At 33.0% G+C, this 22,537-nt stretch overlaps 2 protein-coding genes across 4 annotated transcripts; one reads left to right on the forward strand and one right to left on the reverse strand.

Moving 5' to 3' along the window:
* Positions 1 to 14: 14 nt before the first annotated feature.
* Positions 15 to 7,863, reverse strand: LOC140050272 (ubiquitin-conjugating enzyme E2 A). Its single transcript, XM_072095390.1, has 6 exons — positions 7,678 to 7,863; positions 6,861 to 6,941; positions 6,631 to 6,656; positions 5,732 to 5,821; positions 1,736 to 1,824; positions 15 to 1,421 (listed from the first exon to the last, which is right to left on the reverse strand). The coding sequence occupies exons 1-6, from the start codon at positions 7,719 to 7,721 to the stop codon at positions 1,293 to 1,295; spliced, it is 459 nt and encodes a 152-aa protein (XP_071951491.1). The 5' UTR covers positions 7,722 to 7,863; the 3' UTR covers positions 15 to 1,292.
* Positions 7,864 to 8,751: 888 nt separating this feature from the next.
* LOC140050273 (uncharacterized) lies at positions 8,752 to 15,978 on the forward strand. Of its 3 annotated transcripts, none has more exons than XM_072095391.1 (5): positions 8,752 to 9,103; positions 9,488 to 9,640; positions 10,409 to 10,500; positions 11,004 to 11,278; positions 13,325 to 15,978. In XM_072095391.1, exons 1-5 carry the CDS (start codon positions 8,894 to 8,896, stop codon positions 13,678 to 13,680), a joined length of 1,086 nt encoding a protein of 361 aa, XP_071951492.1. In that variant the 5' UTR covers positions 8,752 to 8,893; the 3' UTR covers positions 13,681 to 15,978. The 3 variants fall into 3 exon arrangements, with proteins under 3 accessions (XP_071951492.1, XP_071951494.1, XP_071951493.1); XM_072095393.1 differs by having other exon boundaries at positions 12,602 to 13,426; XM_072095392.1 differs by lacking the exon at positions 13,325 to 15,978 and adding an exon at positions 12,029 to 12,685.
* The last annotated feature ends 6,559 nt before the right edge of the window (positions 15,979 to 22,537 follow it).

Genomic DNA, 22,537 nt, shown 5'->3' on the forward strand with positions numbered 1-22,537 from the left:
TACATAGGTTTATTTCATGTACAGATAATAATAGCCATATTATACACAAGAAACATCTATCCCAGGCAATATAATAATATTCAAATAATTCAACCTACATCAGTTGCTTTATATCATGAATTACGATTTAAAGTCGTCTCGTACATTTAAACCACCAAACACGCACACTAGTCTTAAAACCACCAGGTTTAGATATATTGTGATTATCAACCATCAACCAAGGCTGTGTATATTGTACAAAATTAGCTATACCCTTGTCTTTATAGGATATAGCTATAGTAATGTAGTCATACCCTATGCAGACCCGTGCTAAATGTTTCACACGATTCGAACAAGGGATTTTAAAAACAGTGGATCACAGCCAATCAGATTTCTGGAAACAACTGCTGTATTTTACTACTGTACATCATATCACACACAATTGCTTGTGCTTTACAATAGCATAAACAAATCACCTTTTTTTATGTAATTGCAGTTCTTATCTCTTATGTAATAGAAACTTATGATGTGATGTCCTTTAATTTTCAACAGATTTCAATCTGAAGCTTTTAAAAAAATTGCAGGAAAGTGGTTTTGAGCTTTATTTATATCATAAATAACCACTTTTTGTCTCAAATATCACATTTTAAATATATCTTCCACCACTTTTGCCATGATTTTCTGTGAATGTTTTAATGGTTTGGTTCAGTATGCTGTGTGTATAGGCAGTTTAATACAAAATCAAAAAGCTAAAAAATAACACTGTCCCAGTCATCAACATTCCATGCTTTATAATAAACAAAAGCAAAACTAAAATACTTTGAAAAATTACTAATAAAATATTAAAAAACATAATGTTATTTATAATTATCAAATATTACTTTTAATAATTTAATATGAGATGAAGCATATTGTTCACATGTATATTTAAATATGTTATTAGTGAACTCCATGTGTATTGTGCCACAGTGTAGTGTGTTAGTAGTCGTATGTTAGATTATTTATTTTCGTGCGCTGTATTCTGGTCGTTAAATTATTTGTCACAAATATTACCGAATGAAAAAAAATGTAGGTACTATAAAAATGATGATGTACATTATACATTATTTGGAACCACAACAAAGAGAAATGTATAATTATAATGTATTTCTTTGATCTTTCTACACAACACAGCTTCTGCAAAATACAAAATCTCCAAGCCAAAACCTTTTTGAAATGTTCTTTTTTAAAGATTTCTCATTCTTTCTCAAAAAACTGCAATGGTAGATTGTGTTTTCTATATCTCGCTACTGTCATAACCTTTGACCTGTCACTCAACTATCCTCCCAGCTGTTTTCTACAACACGTATGACTTTTTTCTCGTACTCTCGTCGGTTTTCTTGATACAACTGAGCAGCTAGACTATTGGCTGGACTGTTTGGATTCGGTTCATCGAGCAATGACTAAAAAAAACCAACAAAAAACACAAAATTGGTTAATGGGACACATTCTGGTCAACAAGTGTTTAAATCAGCACAGTTGACCTCAAAAAGAAGGCAATAGACGCATACTGTAGGTCTACCATGACGATAGCCACCACACTAACTATTGACTAATTTACTGTACATGCATGGTCAACTGTTCGTATAGAAAACTGTATAGCATGCACAGTCGACCATGATTATAGCCACCTAATTATATGATGACTATTGGCACAGTCAACCGTGCTGAAAAGTCGACTGTGCCTATAGCCTCATTCATTTAAAATAACACTCACTTGTATTGATGTAAGTATAGCTGAAACATCATATGTTGGGCTCCATCTATTCTGCAAAATATCTAAGCATATTCCACCATCTGCATAAACTGAAATATAAAAATAAATTGTTTTCATTAATTTTAAATTCCAATTCATGCATGTACAAAAAATAAAGTAACATTGTAAAAACTGAGTTGAAATGGAACAAAAAACCCCATAAACAAGCAAAAAATCTTTTACAAAAATAGTGGTACCCTTAAAAAGAAAACATTAAGACTGTTATAATTTTTTTTAAAATTATTATAACTAAAATGACCAATTGCGGAAATCTTATCAATCATCTCCCATGTCTTAAAAATACATCTGTGTAGTAATTGTAAATTTCAGACGCAATAACAGATGACAAATCATAGTTTAAAAATGGAATATCTTCGCTTAAACAGCATTAAAAACAACTTTTCTACTTTCGTTTGAATTTAATAAGAGAACAATTCTTATACAAGATTTATAGAAAGAAAGAAGCAAAAGTAAAACTGTTATTTTGATTGATTATCATATTAAATTAATCTTAACAATTACGAATGAAACACTGATTGAAAACACAATAATGGTAGTCAGCTGAACCAATAATCTGTGACAAAATTATTGGTTTCAAATGCAATATAGTACTTCCTTTTATTTTTATAGAACTATCTATTTTAGTGTACTGTATGTGACAATGTATTAAGCTCTGTCTACACTATCAACCTTGATGTGACAACAATATTGGATGTGCTCATTTATGGACATGATGAAGTCATATCACTACCATATTTGAGCACATCACACTATTTTGTCACACAAAGTTTTATAGTGTAGACAGAGCTTTATGTCCTTAATTCTCTCCTCCCCCTCCCCCTCTTTTTTTTTTATACGAGTCACCTCTTTCTCCCAACTTAATTTTATGGCAAGGGAGCTTCTTTAATTTCATTCATAAAAGTTTAGATTATACTAGTTTGATAGTGTAGACAGAGCTTTATAACAAAGAATATAGAGTGTATTAATGGAACCCAAAGTTATCATTACAATAGGGAAGGCCATGATATAGTCACAGAATAATAACTGCACTGTTAAAAAGCAGACAAGTAGTCTTTGTAATCAACAAGATAATAGAAATCATGAATCTGAGCTCCTGTAAATTCAAGTAGTATAGAAAGGTTGTCTACTTTCAACAATAGTGACTTTACATTTGTCCAGAAATCACAGTTTTATAGTACTGACATTTTTCAGGTTTTTTTACACAACATTAACACATTGTATATCATGGAGCTAGCTAGCTCCATGGTATACACTAACAGTAAGACATTTCAATTCCAATTAAAATTGTGTTGTTTCACATAGTATTTAAGAATAATACACACAGTATGTTGGGAGTAGAATTATTTTAAAATAGTGGGGTATGCACTGTGTGGAAGTAGGTAGGCAAGGCTCAGTGTGAATTGCCTGTTGAAGTCCCTATCATATGCTACAATCAAGAATCAATAATGTATATTCGCCTATATTGCTATAAGCTCTGTCTACACTATCAAACTTTATGTGACAACAAAAATTTGATGTGCCCATATATGGACTATATTTGGGCATATCGCTACCATTTTTGTCAATTTAGCTTGATAGTGTGGACAAAGCTTCAGAGTTCCCCAGCTTGATAAGTCTAATAAAAATGCAGGTACAAATACAGTACACATAGTGGTGGTGGAACAAAAGGTCTTTGGATTGGGTGTCAACCTTTTTAAGGTGGGTGGAAAAAGGTGTATAAAGAAGGTTTTGGGATGGGTGCCAGGTGAAAATTTGGGTGGAAGTATACATAAATATTGCACTGATGAAGGGCTAGTGTTGCCCAAAAGCTCTGCTAACTTTTCTGGCTGTTTTACTTTATCCAGGGCTCGCAGAATCGCTTGCCCGACGTCCCGCGGCAACCAAATAAATACGTCGGGCAACTAAAATTTAACATGTCATGTCCCGACGGGCAACCTCTTAAAATCACCGAAAATGTCCACGATGTTTTACAGGGGTTGTGAAAAACTGTAACAATGAAAATAATAGTTGCGCACAAACGAATTCTCTTGACGTCGAGACCAGTGTAGTGTTTGTTAAGTAAATGTATGGATCGGAATTCGGTGGTATGGAACGTTATCTCCAGGAGCCAAAACACGTGTTTCTATGCAGTCGGGCGTATCAAGTCGTTGCGTATAGAGTTTCCAGGTCTGTCATATAGCACGCGGTCTCTTGCGGCATCCATTGATCGCGAAATAGGAAGCCTTGAACTCTCGGCTCTTATTTGAAGTTATTATACCAGGGAGTTTCTAATTAACAACTCCCTAGTTATACTATAAACCAAATAAAATAGGGGCTAGTATGTTTTTGGTTTTTGTTTTTCTCAATTATCGACATCATTTTACGGTGGTAATAAAATCTGAATCTACTACTAAGTATTAATTATGTGGCCTACAGCCTGATAGTAGATTAGGCCTATGTTTAATTACATTCATGTTATGTATTTTGTGTGTAATAAATAATTTGCTGAATTACTGTAATTATTGTTCAAATGTACAATACAGTATATTATTAAATTATAATAGATACGTAATTTTAATTGTCTGTGCCAAATAGGCGGCGGCCGATGTTTTTAACACAGGCAAGTAGGCCTACCATTTTTTTTATAAATATTACAGAATATAAATTTAATAGGCCTAATAATTTATTTAATAAATACATTGAATACTTAAATAGTTACAGTATATTTTTTATTATCAACATTGAAAATAATACACTTCTTCGGGTATCGCCGAGAGTTGAACTTTCAAAAACTCCAACTTGGCGGAGCACGTGGTTTTCACCACAATTCGGCACAGTTGTGTTGTTTTCAATCACCAACTTGTGCGAGCAGATGGTTGTTTTTATCCAACCTGTGCGAGCTTCTACTGAAACAACAAGTAAACCTCCACAAGCCCGCACTCTCCACACACCGTACCCATGTGCTCCTACTACGTACGGCAGCTGCTGTGAGGTTTTTTGCTATACGCATGCGTATTGTTTTACGTCACGTAGACAGACGTCAGTTGATGTTTGTTTTTTTTTTCTTCTCTATGATTTCAACGCGTTACAAGCTCATCACCTTCATAAGTACTTTGTTTAAACTTTTTAGGCCTAGGAGGCCTACATTTCTATAGGCAATATTTTAGATATATCTATTAAATAATTGTAAGATAATTAGTGCCATGTCTAGGCCACTACATTTTAAATATCGCAAAATAGCTTGATTTTGGAATTTCATTGCACAATAGAAGCAAAACGTTTTTGCTCCCAAAGTAAACCCACATGAATACGCCTTTTTCATTCACGAAACGGAACACATCTTCGATCGATGACAAACAATGCCGTGCAACGAAGCGTAACCAACAGAAATAACATAGCGTTTTCAAGGGATTTCAGGACACCATGTTAATTAAACAATCGCAACTCTTGTACGGAGGATCATATGAGAAAATAAATTACTGTAAAATGTTCTTAAAAGATTGGCCTACATCACTGTGTAATTGAAAAAATTTGAAAAATTGTTTTCACTACTTTAAAATCCATCGAAAAAAACACCACAGTGTATTAAGCATAGGCGTTTTTCACCGACGTTTTTTCGCGGTGCAGTCGCGGTATAAAACGTTAAAATTAAGTTAAAATAGTGGGCAAGTAAAAAAATGATGAGGGCAACCAAAATCTAAAACCTACTTGCCCGATAGGCAACCAAATATTTTAGGATTCTGCGAGCCCTGTTATCGTTTTGATTAGCTTTTCACTGATACCCACAGCACAGCATTGTAATTTTTCAGTATTTTTCCATTGGATTTATAAATATGTATTAACTTTTTTTGGAAAAAAATTAACACTTGGAATTAATAAGCAGTATACAGTAAATTATACATTGCATAATCAGCGATTATTTAATTTATTTTGAAAATAATGAAATAAAATACTTACCATTTGGATGAAACATGGTGGATACAAATCTAACTATTGGAGGTTTGTTTGGATATTCTTCTGTGAATTCTATTGTTAATTTGAATGTACCTGCAAAAGAACATACAGTAACAAACATGAAATATTATGTTTAAAAAATCTATAGTTAAAATGCACTAAAACCACTATATTTTATTACATGGTTATTTACTGATTACTACAGTAATAATCCTACATTTTTTTATATTTTATTTATTTGTTTTTAACTGTTCTGTATATATCTTTTAAATTAGGCCTACTGTGTATTTATGTTATAATTTTTATTTACTTTTAAACTTATAACTGGACCATTTTGGAAAGCAGTACTGCGTTACTGAAAATGCAATCCAGTCAAAAGAAAGAATAAATAAATAAATACTCTACTGTATATATGAAATATCCAATATATGGAAGATGAATTTTTAAAATGAATAATTATACATGAAAAAAGAAAGTACACTTATGACAATATAAACTGTGAGTACAATAGAACATCTTCTTTTGGACACCCCATTTCAGGGGAAATATGTTTATAATATAAATAAATATAAAACTATGGCCAAACCATATTTAGGGGCATTTTCTTGGCTCATAAAGGTATCCCTTTAATAGGGGTTAACTGTACTAAACAAACGGGTAATTTCAAAACTGTTTTTAAAATCTTTTGTTGCAGGTTGTTATATTACAAGTATTCATTTTCTTTACATAAATAGTTGTAAAAAAAACCTCTAGAAATGACAATATACCCCTCTTATGAAATGGTTTGATTCATTGTTGTTAATTTTTCTTTATGGTATTTTTCACAGATTTCCCTTTAATGAGATACAACAAAATACTCATCATCGTATATTTCCTGCCTATAGTTAAATTTATAAACTTACCATTTTCAAATGGTGTGTCATGAGGTCTGAGGAAATGAATTGAGAAAAAATATTTATTATTAGTACAATCATATTATTGATTCTCTATTTTATATACATTGTGAAGTGGTACATTCTACCAGGGACCATTTTCGCCAGTGGCTCGCTTGTGGGTGCTAACTCACTTTCACAATTACTGTAGTGTTACTATTAGTTATTACAGTAGTATCTTGTGTATGTACAATACTTACCCAAATATAACTGCATTCCATAACATAATATTATTTTCTGATGGTACACCGCTAACACCTGCAGGAGGATCTTCTTGTAATCTGAAATTAATAAATTTAATAAGTATTACTGTATAACTTAAATATTCATAAAATCCAAGATGTACTGTAAGTAAGTGACTGTAAGGTTTAAAAATGACAAAATAATAATTGAAATAATTAAATTATTACAATGTACAGGCATTATAATTAATATACCTAACTAATATATTATAGAAGAAAATAATATTAAATAATAACAGAAACTACAATTTTTTTATTGTTAGAAAATTACTGTATATAATAATATCAATCAATAAGCAATTATTTGTTTATTTGAAATAATGTATTACTATTAGTATTACCATGGTATTACTAATCTATTAACATTATTTAGGACCTACAGTCAGTAATCATAGCACTACACTACTAGTACTACTACTATACTATCTACGAGCTCATGATGCTTTATAGTTCCTATCTTTAATACATTAATATTTAATAATAATTAATTATAAAATGGATGGCTAAATACATTAATAATAATAATATATTTAATATAATACATTAATAACGTTTAAATATCCTTAATCTACGTGTCTTAACTGACCAAATAAAATGTGATTTCCTATAATAAGTAACAACTATTATGATGAAATCATTTGAGATGACAATCCATCTGGAACGTCCACGGGCTTCAGTCGTGGAGAGAGCTCAGTCTTTCAGTAGCCTAGGCCTGGCTAGCCCTAACTCGTCGCGAAAACCAAACAAAGAAATCGCTATTAAATTGACTACATACCTTTTAAAATCTCTCATTAATCGCCTCCTCGCGGGTGTAGACATATCTATGAACTAATTTTCAGTACTGAATCTAGCAGAATTTCCCTAACAATATATAAATAAAGCGAATAAAAATATTCAAAAAACCGAACTTTCGCTTCCCTCCCTCTCTCACACACAGCTCTAGCTAATCTTTATCATAAATGTTGTCAAAGCTGACGTCACATAACATGTCCCTGTGACTCAGAAGTCGTGACGTCACTAACGAATACAAAAACTGACCACAAAATATAAATACTGTGTCCACCACAACCACCAAAAGTGTCTATAAAATTAATTATATAAATTAAAGCCTATCATAGTCTTACGTTTTCTATTTACGGTAAGCAATCGACATTGAAAACAGAACCATTATGTTATTAGCATCACTTTCTGTATTAATTTTGGCGAGCAATTAAATTTTAAAAATATTACTTGTGTTTTAAACACATGCTTCTCCCTCAGGTATTCTTTTAAAATACTGTAAATAAATAAATATGATATGACATAACTCAGCCCTAATTTTATGTAGATAATAGGTTTATTACTAATTATTGATTGAAAATCATGATCACATTTTGAATAGAATTTCAGGGTCTGGTTGTTAAAAATAAGATTTATTTATTCTGAAATGAGTTGTTTTAAAACTATTACAGTAGTAGTTTAAAACAAATAGATATCGCTATTTTATAGACATCTCTTCAAAACTATGAATTCTAGTTTTGAATATTTTAATACTATATAAATAGGCCCTACTTATATATCACAACTGATGATATAGAATAATAGATTATTGAAGCAATAGAGTTATGGAGTAAATTTGTAGGCCTTCACAACAATGACAATGATGATATTTCTAACTAGTAATTAATCTGTAATTTGCTAACAAAAAATCAAGTAATAAAAAGCATAACATAAAGTACTGTTCAGTGTTATAGTAGTAGTTTATATCTATCTTTTAATTTTTGGCGTAAAAAAAAGTACAGGAGGTATAGAGGGCGGTCTACGACTTGAAAATTAAACAAAATAAACAAAAACATTTGAAGAAGGAAAAGCTGCCCTGCGAGAGAGAAAACAACGAACAAAGCATGGCGGCGGGTACATTTTTTAGCCGTTTGAATCTCTTCTCAAAATAAACATTTCATAGTTTCTCTTTGCTCCCGTGTCTGCCTAAATACATAATAAACATTGTAGAAATGGACGATACGTTCTCGTTTGGATTCTGGGGGAAATCTAGCGAAGAATTACTTCACTCAAAATTCCCGATGCACCGGGCCTGCCGCGATGGGGATGTGAAGGCTTTGTCTGACTTGCTGCTGTCTTCGGCTGAGGATCAGCAAGACTTGTTTGCAGAAGATCAGTTCTATGGCTGGACACCAGCACATTGGGCTGCATACTATGGAAAAGTATATATTAAAGCCTTCCTTTACACTATGACTAGGCCTAATTTGATTAAGTTCTGTTATTGTTAATAATTATGAATACTGTAGGTAGGCTTTATTATTATATTGAATAACTGTCAAATAATTTAATAGTAATAGTTTAATACACCAGCTAGGCCTAGGCCTATATAATAATTATAATATAAAGTATGCATAAAATTAAATACTTTACTACTTAAAGCCTACAATACTAGCTCCCTTTTGGCCTGGCCAGGGATGTACTAGGCCTAGTAGCCTAGCTAGTAGTAGGAAGTGGAAAATGATGTTGATACTGTACAATAGGCTTCTGCATCGAAAGTTATTAGTAATTATAATCAAATAATATTAAATTGATATTTTTGTTATCAGCTTGAATGTTTACAAAAGCTTGTACTGGCTGGAATCAGCTTTGATGTTGCAACGGAAAGGTTCAACCAAACACCTACACATATTGCTGCATTTGGTAAACAACCACAATGTCTGCTATGGCTTCTACAAAATGGGACTGCTGTTAATGGACGGGTAACACACATTTAGTGCTTCTAAAGGCTTATCGCAAATAGCGTGAACGATGCATGATGGGAAGGATTTAGAAGCAATAGTACCACCACCACCAGGATATAAGTATAAAGAACGATCTTTAGTATACGGTGCAATGACATTCCTCTTGAAATCGAGCTATTTGCGATAACCCTTATTACCTATTGGTTACAGGAATTATACACATCCCTCAAATCGTTCAATTGATCATCAATCACTACTAACTACAACACATGCTTTAAAAACATTAACCAACTACAAAAAGTGCATTAAAAATAAACGAAAAGTAACCTTTAATTATATTCCATAGACCTTCCTTAGTTAAACATTTACAGTAAATATTAATTAAGGAACAATACAAAACTAATACTGATGGTGAACTCTACCAAAACCCACCCTTTAGCTGGACCAAAATCTCATCTTGGTTAAATGTGAGATAAATAGAATTTTGTTTTACTCTTTTTTGGTGTAAACTACAACTTTTATTTTTTCATCAAGTATTACAAATACATATTAATAGTTATTAATATTATATATTACTCTGTTTTTTTTATTATTTTTTTTTAATTTAGGCTACTCATAATTATAGTATTTAAAATGCATATAACAGCTTATTTTGAAATGTTGGTGACTACTATATGCTTACAGAATATATACCAATACTAAATACCCCGGTAGCTAATTTCCAAATGTTGAAAATATCCGAATAGAATAGAATATTTCAATGATTAATTGATTTGTTTATTTCAGGACTATTTAGGAGAGACAGCCATGCACAAAGCAGCCAGAAGCGGCAGTATAGAATGCTTGAATCTACTGCAAACGTTTGGAGCAATTCCTAGGTAAAAAGGACAATATTATTATTTTATTTAAAATTATGAAATGCTTTGATATTTTGTTAAATTGCTATGTTGTTGTTGTCTTGTGTTACTAAGTGTATTCCACTTCTGTCAGGACCAGTGGGCGTATTCATTAATCACACTTGTGAGATATTTCCCTTAAGCACTTAACTCAAAAATATTTAAGTATTTCCCTTAGATTGTATTCACTTAGATTTTTTTTAAATTTTAAGGGTACAAGTGTTTCCCTTAGTGAGAATGGTGAATACGCCACTGGCTCCCCTCTGTGAAGTGAGAATTGGAATTAAGGTTTCTTTTAAGATTTTGACATCAGATGATATTCATGTGACATAATGTATTTGATAGCAGGGACAATTAAAGCTTAAATATAGGCCACCCAAATCGAGCACCTCAACCTAAATGAAGTTGAAAATTATTTGTTGAAGTTGAACAAATACAATTGTGAAGAATTTTTTATTAAGTCGATCAATACTTTTGTTGTATAGTGTACCAAATAACAATGGCCAAACTGCAATGGACTTGGCTGTAACGTGTGGACACCAGCAATGTGCTGAATATCTACAACAAACGGTCAATGGCGGTGTACCTGATGGTCATCATCTAACCAATGGTCATGCAACAACTGGACAAGTAAATGGCCATGAAGTCAACGGTCAGACAGACATGGACATGTCGCAGAATTGTTCCAATGGATTTCTCAGTCGGAAAAGGACATTGATGGATTTGGAGAATAACGATTCAAAGAAAGCAAGGACAGATGGTATGTATATTTTTTTATTTCTTATTCCATTCTTTTCTTTTATCTATACTGCTTTCTTCTTCTTTCTTCATCCATTCTTCCTCAATTTTTCTATAGACTCTAGTAAATCTCTTTTAGGTATATTCTAAGGACATAGGACATTGTCAAAATTATTATACTGCAGTTACTGCAGTAACTACTATAAATAGTATTTTAACATTGCTTTTTGCAATTTAATGTATTTTTCTTTGTTGTTTTATTGTCTTAATTATGCCAAGAAAAATGAATTTCAATTTTGCTTAAGTGGACCAATAAAATGTCTTGAATCTTGTTTATTCCTTAACCTGTTTATGATACTATTATTACACACTTTTTGTGGGTAATCACACATATTGTTTATTGCAGTGACTGCCTGATAAACCATTACATTGAGGTAAAAATAAATCATACATTGCTGCAGTACAAAAATGTAGTTACTGCAGTAGAACAATTTTGTCATGATCCATTTCTTCAAATCTGTGTGAATCTTCCTATCTTGTCAATTTCTCCTCCTCTGTACCACTACCACATTCATTCATTTTTTCTTTGACTATTTTTCCTTCCAAAACTTTTTTTGTGTCTCATTTTGGTTTGTTTATTTTTAATAATATGCATGAAATTGTATTTAATAATTTTATTATGAAATTATATGGATAATATATATTTTGGTGTAAGTCGGCTTTTTTTGTGTCCAAGAACCTGGCCATAATCCAGCCCATCTCCTTTCTGTAGACTCTGTATCGGCTTTCAACTGTGGCGTATCTGCCACGAACATCGCCGGTCATCCTGGTGATTCCATGGTTACCGAACCGACATTAGATAATAATTACGAAGCCATGGAGATGGAACCTGTAGTACCTAAACCAAGACCTAAACCAGCACGGTGGAGGTGCCAGGCTTTTGTTATATGAATATTCAACTATAAGCAAATAAATATTCATATCCTGATCAACATTTAAATGAAGCTTGTGAATATTCATAATACTGTAATCATCTTTTGAAATTGTGTCTGCAAAATGCGGTGTGATGTGCTTTTAAAGATAATTGTGTGAAACGTAAAAGGTCTTTTCGATACTAAGGTCTTATTTCCAATGTACACTAGGGGATTCAAGCAATTAGTGACTACTTTGCAGCAGTATATCAAAGGCTAAAGGTCAAATGTTAAGTTAAGTTGTTGAATAATGTATAGCAAAGTTTCCTGGAAGCAGTAACCACACATTTCTAAAGCTCTTTAATAATGTAATTAATTAAGTTGATTTAATATTACTCTTAAAACCATGTAATTATTGGAGTAATTCATTGTAGATAATCTCAATGCTGGCCTGAGTGTTGAGGGCGCTGCACACTCTGAGGAAGAGGAACTAATGGATGATGACTCACTCATGACTAAGGTTAATGTGAATGCGATGAACCATGTCCATTCACGTCCGATAACAATCCAATGTAGGACTCTGAAAGGACACTACATTTGATAAAGTAGGAAATCTAGAAAATTGATTGATTAATTAAGATTATCCATAAATGATTTAGTAACTTGTCTAATACAGTAGCTACAGAGAGTCATCAAAGTTATCTTCCTATTATTAAAAATATGTCTAAATTTTCATTTTAATTCACCGCAAGGTATAAGTCTTTTATGATAGGACAATGTTTAAGTAGAGTTCCGTGTGCGATGCTTACTGTTAATCTCTGTCTACACTACCAAACTTTATGTGACAAAAAAATGTGGTGTGCTCATATATGGAGATGATGATGTCATAGGCATATCACTACCATATTTGGGCACATCACACTTTTTGTCAAACTAGTTTTATAGTGTAGATTGAGCTTTTTGTCTAAAAATAGAGCTTTACATTTTGTTATGTGTAATATTTAGCATTAACTGTGGTATCAAAAATCTGCTGAGTAGTGTACGGTATTAATTTTTTGTATGTGTTTAAGAATAGCAATAATGCGTTTTATATTTATTTATATACCTGTATTGTACAATCTTGCCCTTATTTTGCTTGTTCCTTTTTATGCATGTAGATGTCCCTACTCCCCTGCAGTTCACACCAAACCATGCTACCCAACCAGCACAACCAAATCTGGCCAATGGTAGTATACCTCACACTAACACTAACGGAATACATGCGTCTTTAGATGTTAACTGCAACTCGGAAACCAATGACATGCAAGTGGATGCTGCTGAACCAATGGTAGAGAATGAAAGTCATTTTATGAACGGTGTTGATGCGGTATCGTCATCGTCGTCCCCCGAGAAACGGTCCAGCCCAATGTCAAGCATGCTAGAACATCAAAGGTCGGTGGAGCAGGCCGCGGGTTATGACAGTATTATGTATGAAGCGCTGTACGGTGGCACTCCATTCTGTCATGCGTATTGAGATTGTATTACATTAATACAAAAAAGATAAACATTTTGGCATACATGGGGTGTCATAACTGTAGTTGAGCTGGAATTGAGTTACAGACAAAAATCAAAATGCCTGCTGTAAAGAAATAATAAGACTGTAGCAAGTTAACCTTAAGCTCTGTCTACAGTGTCAAACTTTATGTGATGTGCCCATATATGATGATGTCATATCACTACCCTATTTGGGCATATCACTACCCTATTTGGGAACATCACACTTCCTTTGTTTGATAGAGCTTTAGACCTATATACGATCGATTACATTTGATATTTTCTAGACAGTCAAAAAGCAATATTGGCCAGCATTACATTTTGTAAAATGTTTATATTTAAACGTCTTATGTATATGGTAGATGATTTTGTAAAAAAAATAATATTCATGAATGTATCTATTTTATTTTCCTATTGCATGGTCAACAAGGAATGATAAACATTCTTTACATACTTAAGTCCCGTTTAATGCTATAGTGTGTGAATGCCTTGGTGTCCAGCCAGGATTTGAAACCTGGACGTGGAAAACAAAAAGTCATAACAAGCAAGGATCATGTGTGTGATATTTTAACAATCTTAATTACTATTACTGTATTCATTTAGTGATGATATTAGTATAAGTACTGGAATCTTATTATGGATTCCTCCATTCATACAAAGGGTGCCATTCTGCTTTAAATTTTATCAACAGTATATGTAGTAACTCGAAGTAAAGCTTGGTTTTCACTAGCGACACAACGTAAGAAAATGCCTTTTCATTAATTGTGCTTTCCTCTGCCTGCCTGCGATTTTTACAACAATGGTGCGTCGTCGGTTCCCACTTGTGATTACGCAATGCATCACTTTGCGTCGATACGTTGCCACGTTGCGTTCTAGTGGGAACCACGCTTTACGCAATACAGCACTTTGCGTCGCTGCGTTGAGTTGCGTCGCTAGTGGGAACCACGCTTACAGTAAAAGCTATATGCTTTCGCTAGGCACAACGCAAGGACGTAATCGCAACTGTCGCTTGTCATTGGTCAACTCACTTTAACTTGTAATTTTTCTTTGAGATATGTATATACATTTAGTGAAAGGTTTTGAGTACTATAGTAATAGTTTTAGCATATTAGCAACTTGCTGTAAATATTTGTGAGAACTCCGTCTAGTGTGAGTGAAGTAGAACAAAAGATACAATGTACAATAATTGTAAAAGTTGGAATGATTTTTAATATTTAGTATGTCTTGTGTAGTGCATATTATTGTTAAACAATGGGCAGAAATAGAGTTTATGTGTATATACTGTTTGGGTGCTATTACTGATTTACAAAAGTATAACAACTATACTGTACTCCTAATGCTTAAAACTATTTTTTTTTGTATACAGTAACATTGTATATACAGTATAACATTATTGTGAAATATCATAGTTTTGTTGCCACCCACTTGGACGTACGCGCGCCGCAAGTAATTTGACCAATCACGACTTGATGGGTCGTTTGTGGACGGTTTTGCGTGCCTACGTCATTGTGTTGCGTCTAAAAGTGGAAATTGATCACATACCTTACTCGGACGAATTAGCGGTGCAGTTGAATTAGAGCTTTTTACAATCCAATAACTGCCATGCTTTTGGTCAAAGATATTGGGAAACGTAACGTAACAAGCGAAACCGCGTTCCAAAACTTTGTTCCCACTAGACGCAACGCAAGAACGTAAGCCGCAACGCAAGCAAATGACCAATCACAAGCGATGGTTTAGTCCAACCGTCGCTTGTGATTGGTCAATTCGCTTGCGTTTCGTCTAATGGGAACCAAGCTTTATTTCATAATTTACGGTTTTGCTGTATTACTTTAGTTGTTATTTTTTAGTTAATTTTGTTTATATGTAATATTTATCATGCTTTTAGATACTATTTGAATGCAATGTCCATAGAGTTTTTCAATGTTTTATAAGTTTACAACTGTAGTACAGTGTATTATGTTTTTGTATTTTTTGTAGAAAACTTATGCTTTTTAGAATTTGATTTGTTTTATATTAACAAGACTAATATTAAAAATTGTTGTGAAAGAATGTCTTTTTTAGTTTAAAAATTATGAATTTAATAAGACTTATTTAACATTTATATTTGTTTTGGTCATAATGGCCGCCCATATTTTTTTTCAAATTCTAATTTTTAATCATCAGTCGATATATGATTATTTTTAACAATTGTATGTTTTGGCTTGCTTCAATTAGATTGAATTGCCTTTTATATTATAGAAAATGCTAAAAAAGATACTTAATTAGCAAATAAATTGAAATCAACCAATATGTCTGAGATTTGTTTTGTAAAACGGTTCATCCCAGGCAACCAACAACAGGACACTGAGCTGACCGCGATGTTTCTTTTCGTACTTAAGTTAGGGACCCCTCATGAAACGTCACAAAATGAACATGAATATTCATTAGTCATAATATCCATAAGGTGTGACGTAAGAATTGAGCTAACTACAATTCTCTAATGCAAACGCTTTCTGACTAGTCTGGGTTCCAGACGGAGTTTTGTCTTAATATTAGTAAAAAGATAAATATTTTGGCACATATGGCGTTTCATACGTATACTACTTGATTTTGGATTTTCAGACAAAAATCGCGGTCGAAATAAAAACAAATAAATAAAAAAAAAAGATAATACAGACTTGGGGCAAGTCTAGCTTTCTGACGAGCCGTTTGTGTAGTCGAGTGGATAGATTATATGGATTTTACATGAGATAGAGATTATTAGGGTTAGGTTTAGCATGGATTAAAGAATAGAAGGATATGCATCGACGTGAGATCAAGGGTTCCTTGACTCTCGCCGACAGACCGCGGACCGCCCACAATGTTACAGTTTAATTAACCGCATGGTAACAACGAAACGGTCGCGTGCCTAATATATTGTTTACTGCACATGTGCAACGACATTTAACCGTGTTGACTACGCTTCTTTCGCGCGTTCTTTGTTGCACTGTATGTATTCATACATATTTGAACAGTATAATCAGTGGCGTAACGGATATGTGCGCTCACTGGCTAAACCGAAGCTTGGGGCCCATGAGCAGTGCCCAGAGGAACAGGAATAAAATTTGTCGAAAATGCTAAAAACGTCCGAGGCCTCGATCTTTGAAAATTTTGGAGGGCCACTTAGGTTTCCTAAACAAGTGGCTTCAGGCCTCTGCCTCACGCCATTGAAAACAGTTATTAAATTACATTTTATGTTATTGTGAAGACCTTAGTGTAGGCCTACTTCATCAATATACCAGATAAAAACAATACTATATTGTTATTGGCTTAGAATTGTAGATGCTATAATTGTAATTAGTATAGGTTTCTGCCGCGATTGATCTACGCTAATGTTTTTAGGCCTATGACATTAAAGTAGCATTTTATGACCTGTAGTAGCCCTACATCTGAGACAATAACTATTTATTTGTTGTCTCAGCCTACATGTAAAATTACAAAATCAGCAATACTAGGCCTAGGCTTACTAGTAAACCATATGATTTGCCGACATTGATACTGCCTAGGTAGGCCTAGGCTAATCTGCGTCGCTAGTGGGAACACGAATCGCAACTATACATAGCCAGCCAATCCCGGATCAGGGATCGCTGTTTTCATTCAATTAGACCCGGTGATTGGATGTGATGTGGATGACATAACCACTAGCCAATCACCAGGCACTACAATTTAAATATAATCATATCGATAATTAAGGAGATTTATGAAGAAACCACTGCTTAGCCATATATTAAAAACACGATTGTTGTATGGGTGAACACCGGCCACGCTAACAACATACATGGTCAAATGCATAATTTAATATTCTATAGATTAACGCAATTTTTAATGACAGAAGATGGCAGGCAAATAATGATAATTCAAATATAAAAATTGCATATTTTATTAATATTACCAACTACTTAAAATTACCAGTCGTAAGAAAGTGAACTTTTCGTAGTCCGATTGTGATGAAACTAAAACAGAATTATTCAGCAATATATTTTTGTTGTCAATTAATCATCGACGCAGACATGTCAATAGAACATTCAGACTGCGCATACGATTTCTACATGCTTACGTTTTGGTCTCAAAAAATGTAACAGTTGATTCGAAGCGTTTTACAGAGGGCCGCGGTTAGAGACACGGAGTTCAATGAGCGTGTTTGTTTGATTGGCAGCAGTGCTTTAGTATAGGCAAGCGCGTTGTAAAATCGTTTGATGTCACCGTCGATGCATATCCTTCTATTCTTTAATCCATGGGTTTAGATATATTTAGGAAGTAGTTCGGCTATCTTTCACATAAGGGATCACCAACTTATGTACAAGATAGGAAGTCGTAACAGTCCTTTGATCTGGCTGCGACATATACCACCAGTACTGAGTAACTGTAGACCTACTATGTACATTCTCCACGACGCGTGGACGTGGTGTCAGTTAAGTAGCGTGGAAGCTGTAACTGTACATAAACGATAGGCTTTTCTATTGAGCTATTAGAACGCGCCAACGTAAATTTTATTGACTAGATGGTACGCTCGCTTCGCTCGCGTACCATCTAGGTCGTGCCCACAGATGGTTCTCGAATACATAATAATTTCAGCGTTAAAAAACTGACGATTTCAAATGTACGTACAATAATACATGTCGTTTACACAGGAACGAATATATAGACACTGATTTATGTACTCAACAAAAATTAGCACCCTGGGAATTACTTCCGAAAGAGAAACTTGTCAAAAAATGAGACCAATTGTTTAAGTCAAATTTAAACAAACTTAATTTGTGTTTTGAAATAATAATGTAACATTAGGGTTGAGGGATGGGGAAGAGTATGGGTGCAAAGAGGAACAATTTTTAAATATATTCTTTATCCATTTAGTAACAAAATATTAATTGTTTTCATGTTTTAAAAATAATATACCACTAAACACAGTAAAACATTGCGATGTAATACTTTGTTGAAACTATCAGTATCACTGTCCTAGTAGATTGAAATAGCAGTACATGTAACGATACATCACTACGACGTGTATGTTTATATAATGTAAAACAATTTGTGAAAACCACCTCTATTCGGGGAAAATCATAAAGTCGATTTAATCGTCAATAAATATTAAATTATCTAACTCAACTGAATTAGTAGGCCTAATTGTTTTCAATTGTTTCTTAGAGCCAAGTCATACTTAAGTTGGATCCTACCCTACCCACCAAAGTTGTTTTGCGTTTATGATGCACCGTAGGCATATCAAGCTCTACAATACGGGGCGCCGTTTGGGACATTGCTAATTTTGTCGAAATATTACAATTTTGTATTGACAAAATTCATTTTGTGTTGACAAAATGTATTCTGTGTGGACAAAATTCATTTTGTCTCGACAAAATTAATTCTGTGTAAAAAAAAGTCATTCTGTGTAGACAAAATTAATTCTGTGTTGACAAAATTAATTTTGTGTAGACAAAATTCATTCTGTAACGACAAAAATCATTTTGTGGCGACAAAATTCATTCTGTAATGAAAATTCTGTGTAGACAAAATTCATTTTGTCGCGACAAAATGAATTTTGTTAGCCTAGCCTACTCAAGCGTGGGACAAAACGTTTTTTAAAACATTTTGTCCCACGCTTGAGTAGGCTCGGTTTTAACATTTAAATTAGAAGGCGGAGTTTAAACGTAAAAAGGGCAAGACAGGGTGAAGCTATAAATGATGACAGCGCGCGAATCTTTGACATTTGTTATTGGTTCAGTTATTATGGCTGAGCATGCCTCCGTCTCTATTGCTATCATATTAATCTATTTTATAATATCAGGGACCCCTGAAAATATCAGATATGATCAGTATTCATACTTTGACAATTTAATATCTACGTCGTCAGTAATAATTATTATTATAATGTATTCTATATTAAAAAATCGGAAAATGGTTTTTATAGAGCCCTGCTTATTATACTTAAGTAAAATTGTAGTAATGGGGCTATTTAAAATGTTGTCGTTTAAAATATTATTTATTATTCTTATAAAATGTATATACTTTATTTTAAAATTAAAGATGTATTGTCTCCCAAAATCATGAAAAATAAAGATTTTTAAAATCGGACTTTGAATAGGCCATTATGCAGTTTTAATGAAGTTGTTCACTTCCATAAGAAAAAAGAACGGGGAAAAATTATTTCACCTATAAAAAGACAAAATAAACAGTTAAATTACCCAAAAACTCATTGGCTTCCAGACAATTTGACCATTTTTTGCTTTAAATTACATTTTTTTCAGGTAAATAATTTTTTTTCAGACCTAATTTTTTGTGAAAGTGAATAACTATTATGTGACATTAAAATAACATATTCAACAAAAAGATTAAAAAAAACATTTTTTCAGGGGACAATATATCTTTAAGATAATAATAGTCATTGCAGAAATAATGATGCTGAAAGCTGTCCATTATTTGAAAAAAAAAAACATAGAACTGACTACAAAAGATTGCTCACGTTAGTTTTATATAACAGTCATCCACCCTGCGAAACCTAATAACCTTTAACCTACAGTAGTAAGTAGGCCAGGTAGCCTACGTTGGCTAGGTTACAGGACTGATTGCCCATAAAACATTCGATGTACAAATATCAACACCCCAGACAGTGTAATAATGACCTTTCCAGACCGAAAACCATTCTGCCCGAAATTACGATACTCTCTCGATACAACTCCATATTTTATTAGTGGAAATGCATTTTTATTTAACATCAATCTTATCAAGCCAGCCAAAGACTGAATACGTACATTAAAAGTACAAAGAACAATGTAAACCTATAAACAATTATTTGCAATTAGCAATGTATAATAAATAAAATCAACCATGGAGAAGGTGGAAAGATTATATACACTGCCATGGGAATGGATACTTGAGAGGCGCCATATGTCAGTTGTGTGAACACCCATATAACTATCTGGTCAAAGTGAATTATATCTTTCGAGGGTGTAAATATATAATAATATGCAACCGAGAGTAAAATTAAATTTAACTTTTTAACGACAATTTGCAATTTTCATAATCTATGGCGTACCAAACTGTCATTTATTTAGGCAACTAAAATATCTTAGTTTTTAATAGATGTAGTTAGTTTACATAGATCTTAGGTTCCAATAGAGATATATCCCTGTTTATAACCAAGATATCTTTTCAATAAAGATATCTCTATTATTCCAATTAGAGACAATTAATATATGTCTTAAGAGATATTTCATAGTTTTGTTCCCTTGAGTTAGGCCTATTAGCAATTTAGTATTCCTATCAAATAAACTTGGTAGGCCTATAGACGACGCAATTCCCATGAGAATAAATAGGCCTATACTAACTATTATATTAAAATAAATGTATTAACTAAAATCATTTCATTACTACTCAACTTATCAGATGTTATCGTAAATAATGTTGTCATTTTCTTAATCAATATTATCGGTATCGATATAAATCTTCAACCCTCTTTAATATTTATTACCAAAATTGGTAGGCATATAGGGCTACGCGTTATGCATCAGTATAAACTGTACTTATACTCGACGCAAAGTATTCAAGTTCCATATTAGACTGAAATAAATTTTGTCTACACAGAATGAATTTTGTCTACACAGAATGAATTTTGTCTACACAGAATAATTTTTGTCTACACAGAATACATTTTGTCGCCACAAAATGAATTTTGTCCACACAGAATTAATTTTGTCTACTCAGAATTAATTTTGTCCACACAGAATTAATTTTGTCGAGACAAAATGAAGTTTGTCAAGACAAAATTGATTTTGTCCACACAGAATAAATTTTGTGTTGAACAAAATGAATTTTGTATTGACAAAATTAATTATGTGTAGACAAAATTGTAATATTTCGACAAAATTAGCAATGTCCCATACGGCGCCCCGTACTACTATGTCTTTACAACGCTACTCATGCCAGTGAGAGGGAAGGGTGATGATATGGGTGGTTTAACTGCAATAATAAAGATTTGTACATACTATACGGCGACTGAAACCATTATCCGTCTAAAAAAATTTATATACAACCTCCGCAGCACAGATTGAAAAAAAAATGGATCGAATTTCTGTTATGAGTATAGAGTATTTTCCTTTACGACGCCTGAGGGAATAGACACTTGTGGAACGACACAGAGATTGGAATGTTCCATTCATCGCAAATCAATACATTTGTATAAACGTATATTAAATCTATCAAAATAGTATTTTTTTAAGAAAATCGGCCTGTCTTCAACATTATGATACTGTACTCGAGCTGTTCAACGGGTTTTCAGCTATTAAAAACAATTATCGTAGGAGGAGATAGGAAAATGCGAAGCCTCCTCGCATTTTTGTGGCGGGTATTTTTCAAGATGGAAATCCATTAGACAGTGTATACCACGATCGGAAAACACCCCTATTTGGGGCAAATCGTTGAACCTAAATTTGTTTTAATCGTCAATAACTAATTATCTAACATAATTTAATTAGTAAACAGGGTTACATCAGGTGGTTAAAATCAGTACCGAAAGTACGAACCAACTTTATATACCATCGAGTAAAAATTCTAAAAGTAAGGTGCGATTTACCGAATTTTGCCCTTACGTAAATTTATATATAGATGAACGTTGTGATAGCTCCTCCTTCGACCCAAAGTATGGCCGTTTTTCCCCTGGTACTGATTCTGTAACTTTAGTTTACTTTGTTTTGCGCGTGCATCCTTCTACACAGTATTACAAAATACCACAGTAGTAGCAGACATAGGCTTACATGCTTGTTTACTTATTAATGAAAACTGTATTTCTAAAATTGTAATTTTTTAGTACACGTAGATTTGTTTCG

This window comes from Antedon mediterranea, chromosome 5 (assembly GCF_964355755.1).
Source record: "Antedon mediterranea chromosome 5, ecAntMedi1.1, whole genome shotgun sequence".
In the NCBI taxonomy this organism is placed as follows: Eukaryota; Metazoa; Echinodermata; class Crinoidea; order Comatulida; family Antedonidae; genus Antedon; species Antedon mediterranea.

Coding starts and splice junctions, on each gene's coding strand:
- LOC140050272 (XM_072095390.1), bottom strand. CDS start 7,721: ATGTCTACACCCGCGAGGAGGCGATTAATGAGAGATTTTAAAAG. Junction 6,942..7,677: donor TTAATGAGAGATTTTAAAAG/GTATGTAGTCAA, acceptor TATTAATTTCAG/ATTACAAGAAGATCCTCCTG. Junction 5,822..6,630: donor TGACACACCATTTGAAAATG/GTAAGTTTATAA, acceptor GTTCTTTTGCAG/GTACATTCAAATTAACAATA.
- LOC140050273 (XM_072095391.1), top strand. CDS start 8,894: ATGGACGATACGTTCTCGTTTGGATTCTGGGGGAAATCTAGCGAAGAA. Junction 10,501..11,003: donor ACGTTTGGAGCAATTCCTAG/GTAAAAAGGACA, acceptor TTTGTTGTATAG/TGTACCAAATAACAATGGCC. Junction 11,279..13,324: donor AAAGAAAGCAAGGACAGATG/GTATGTATATTT, acceptor TTATGCATGTAG/ATGTCCCTACTCCCCTGCAG.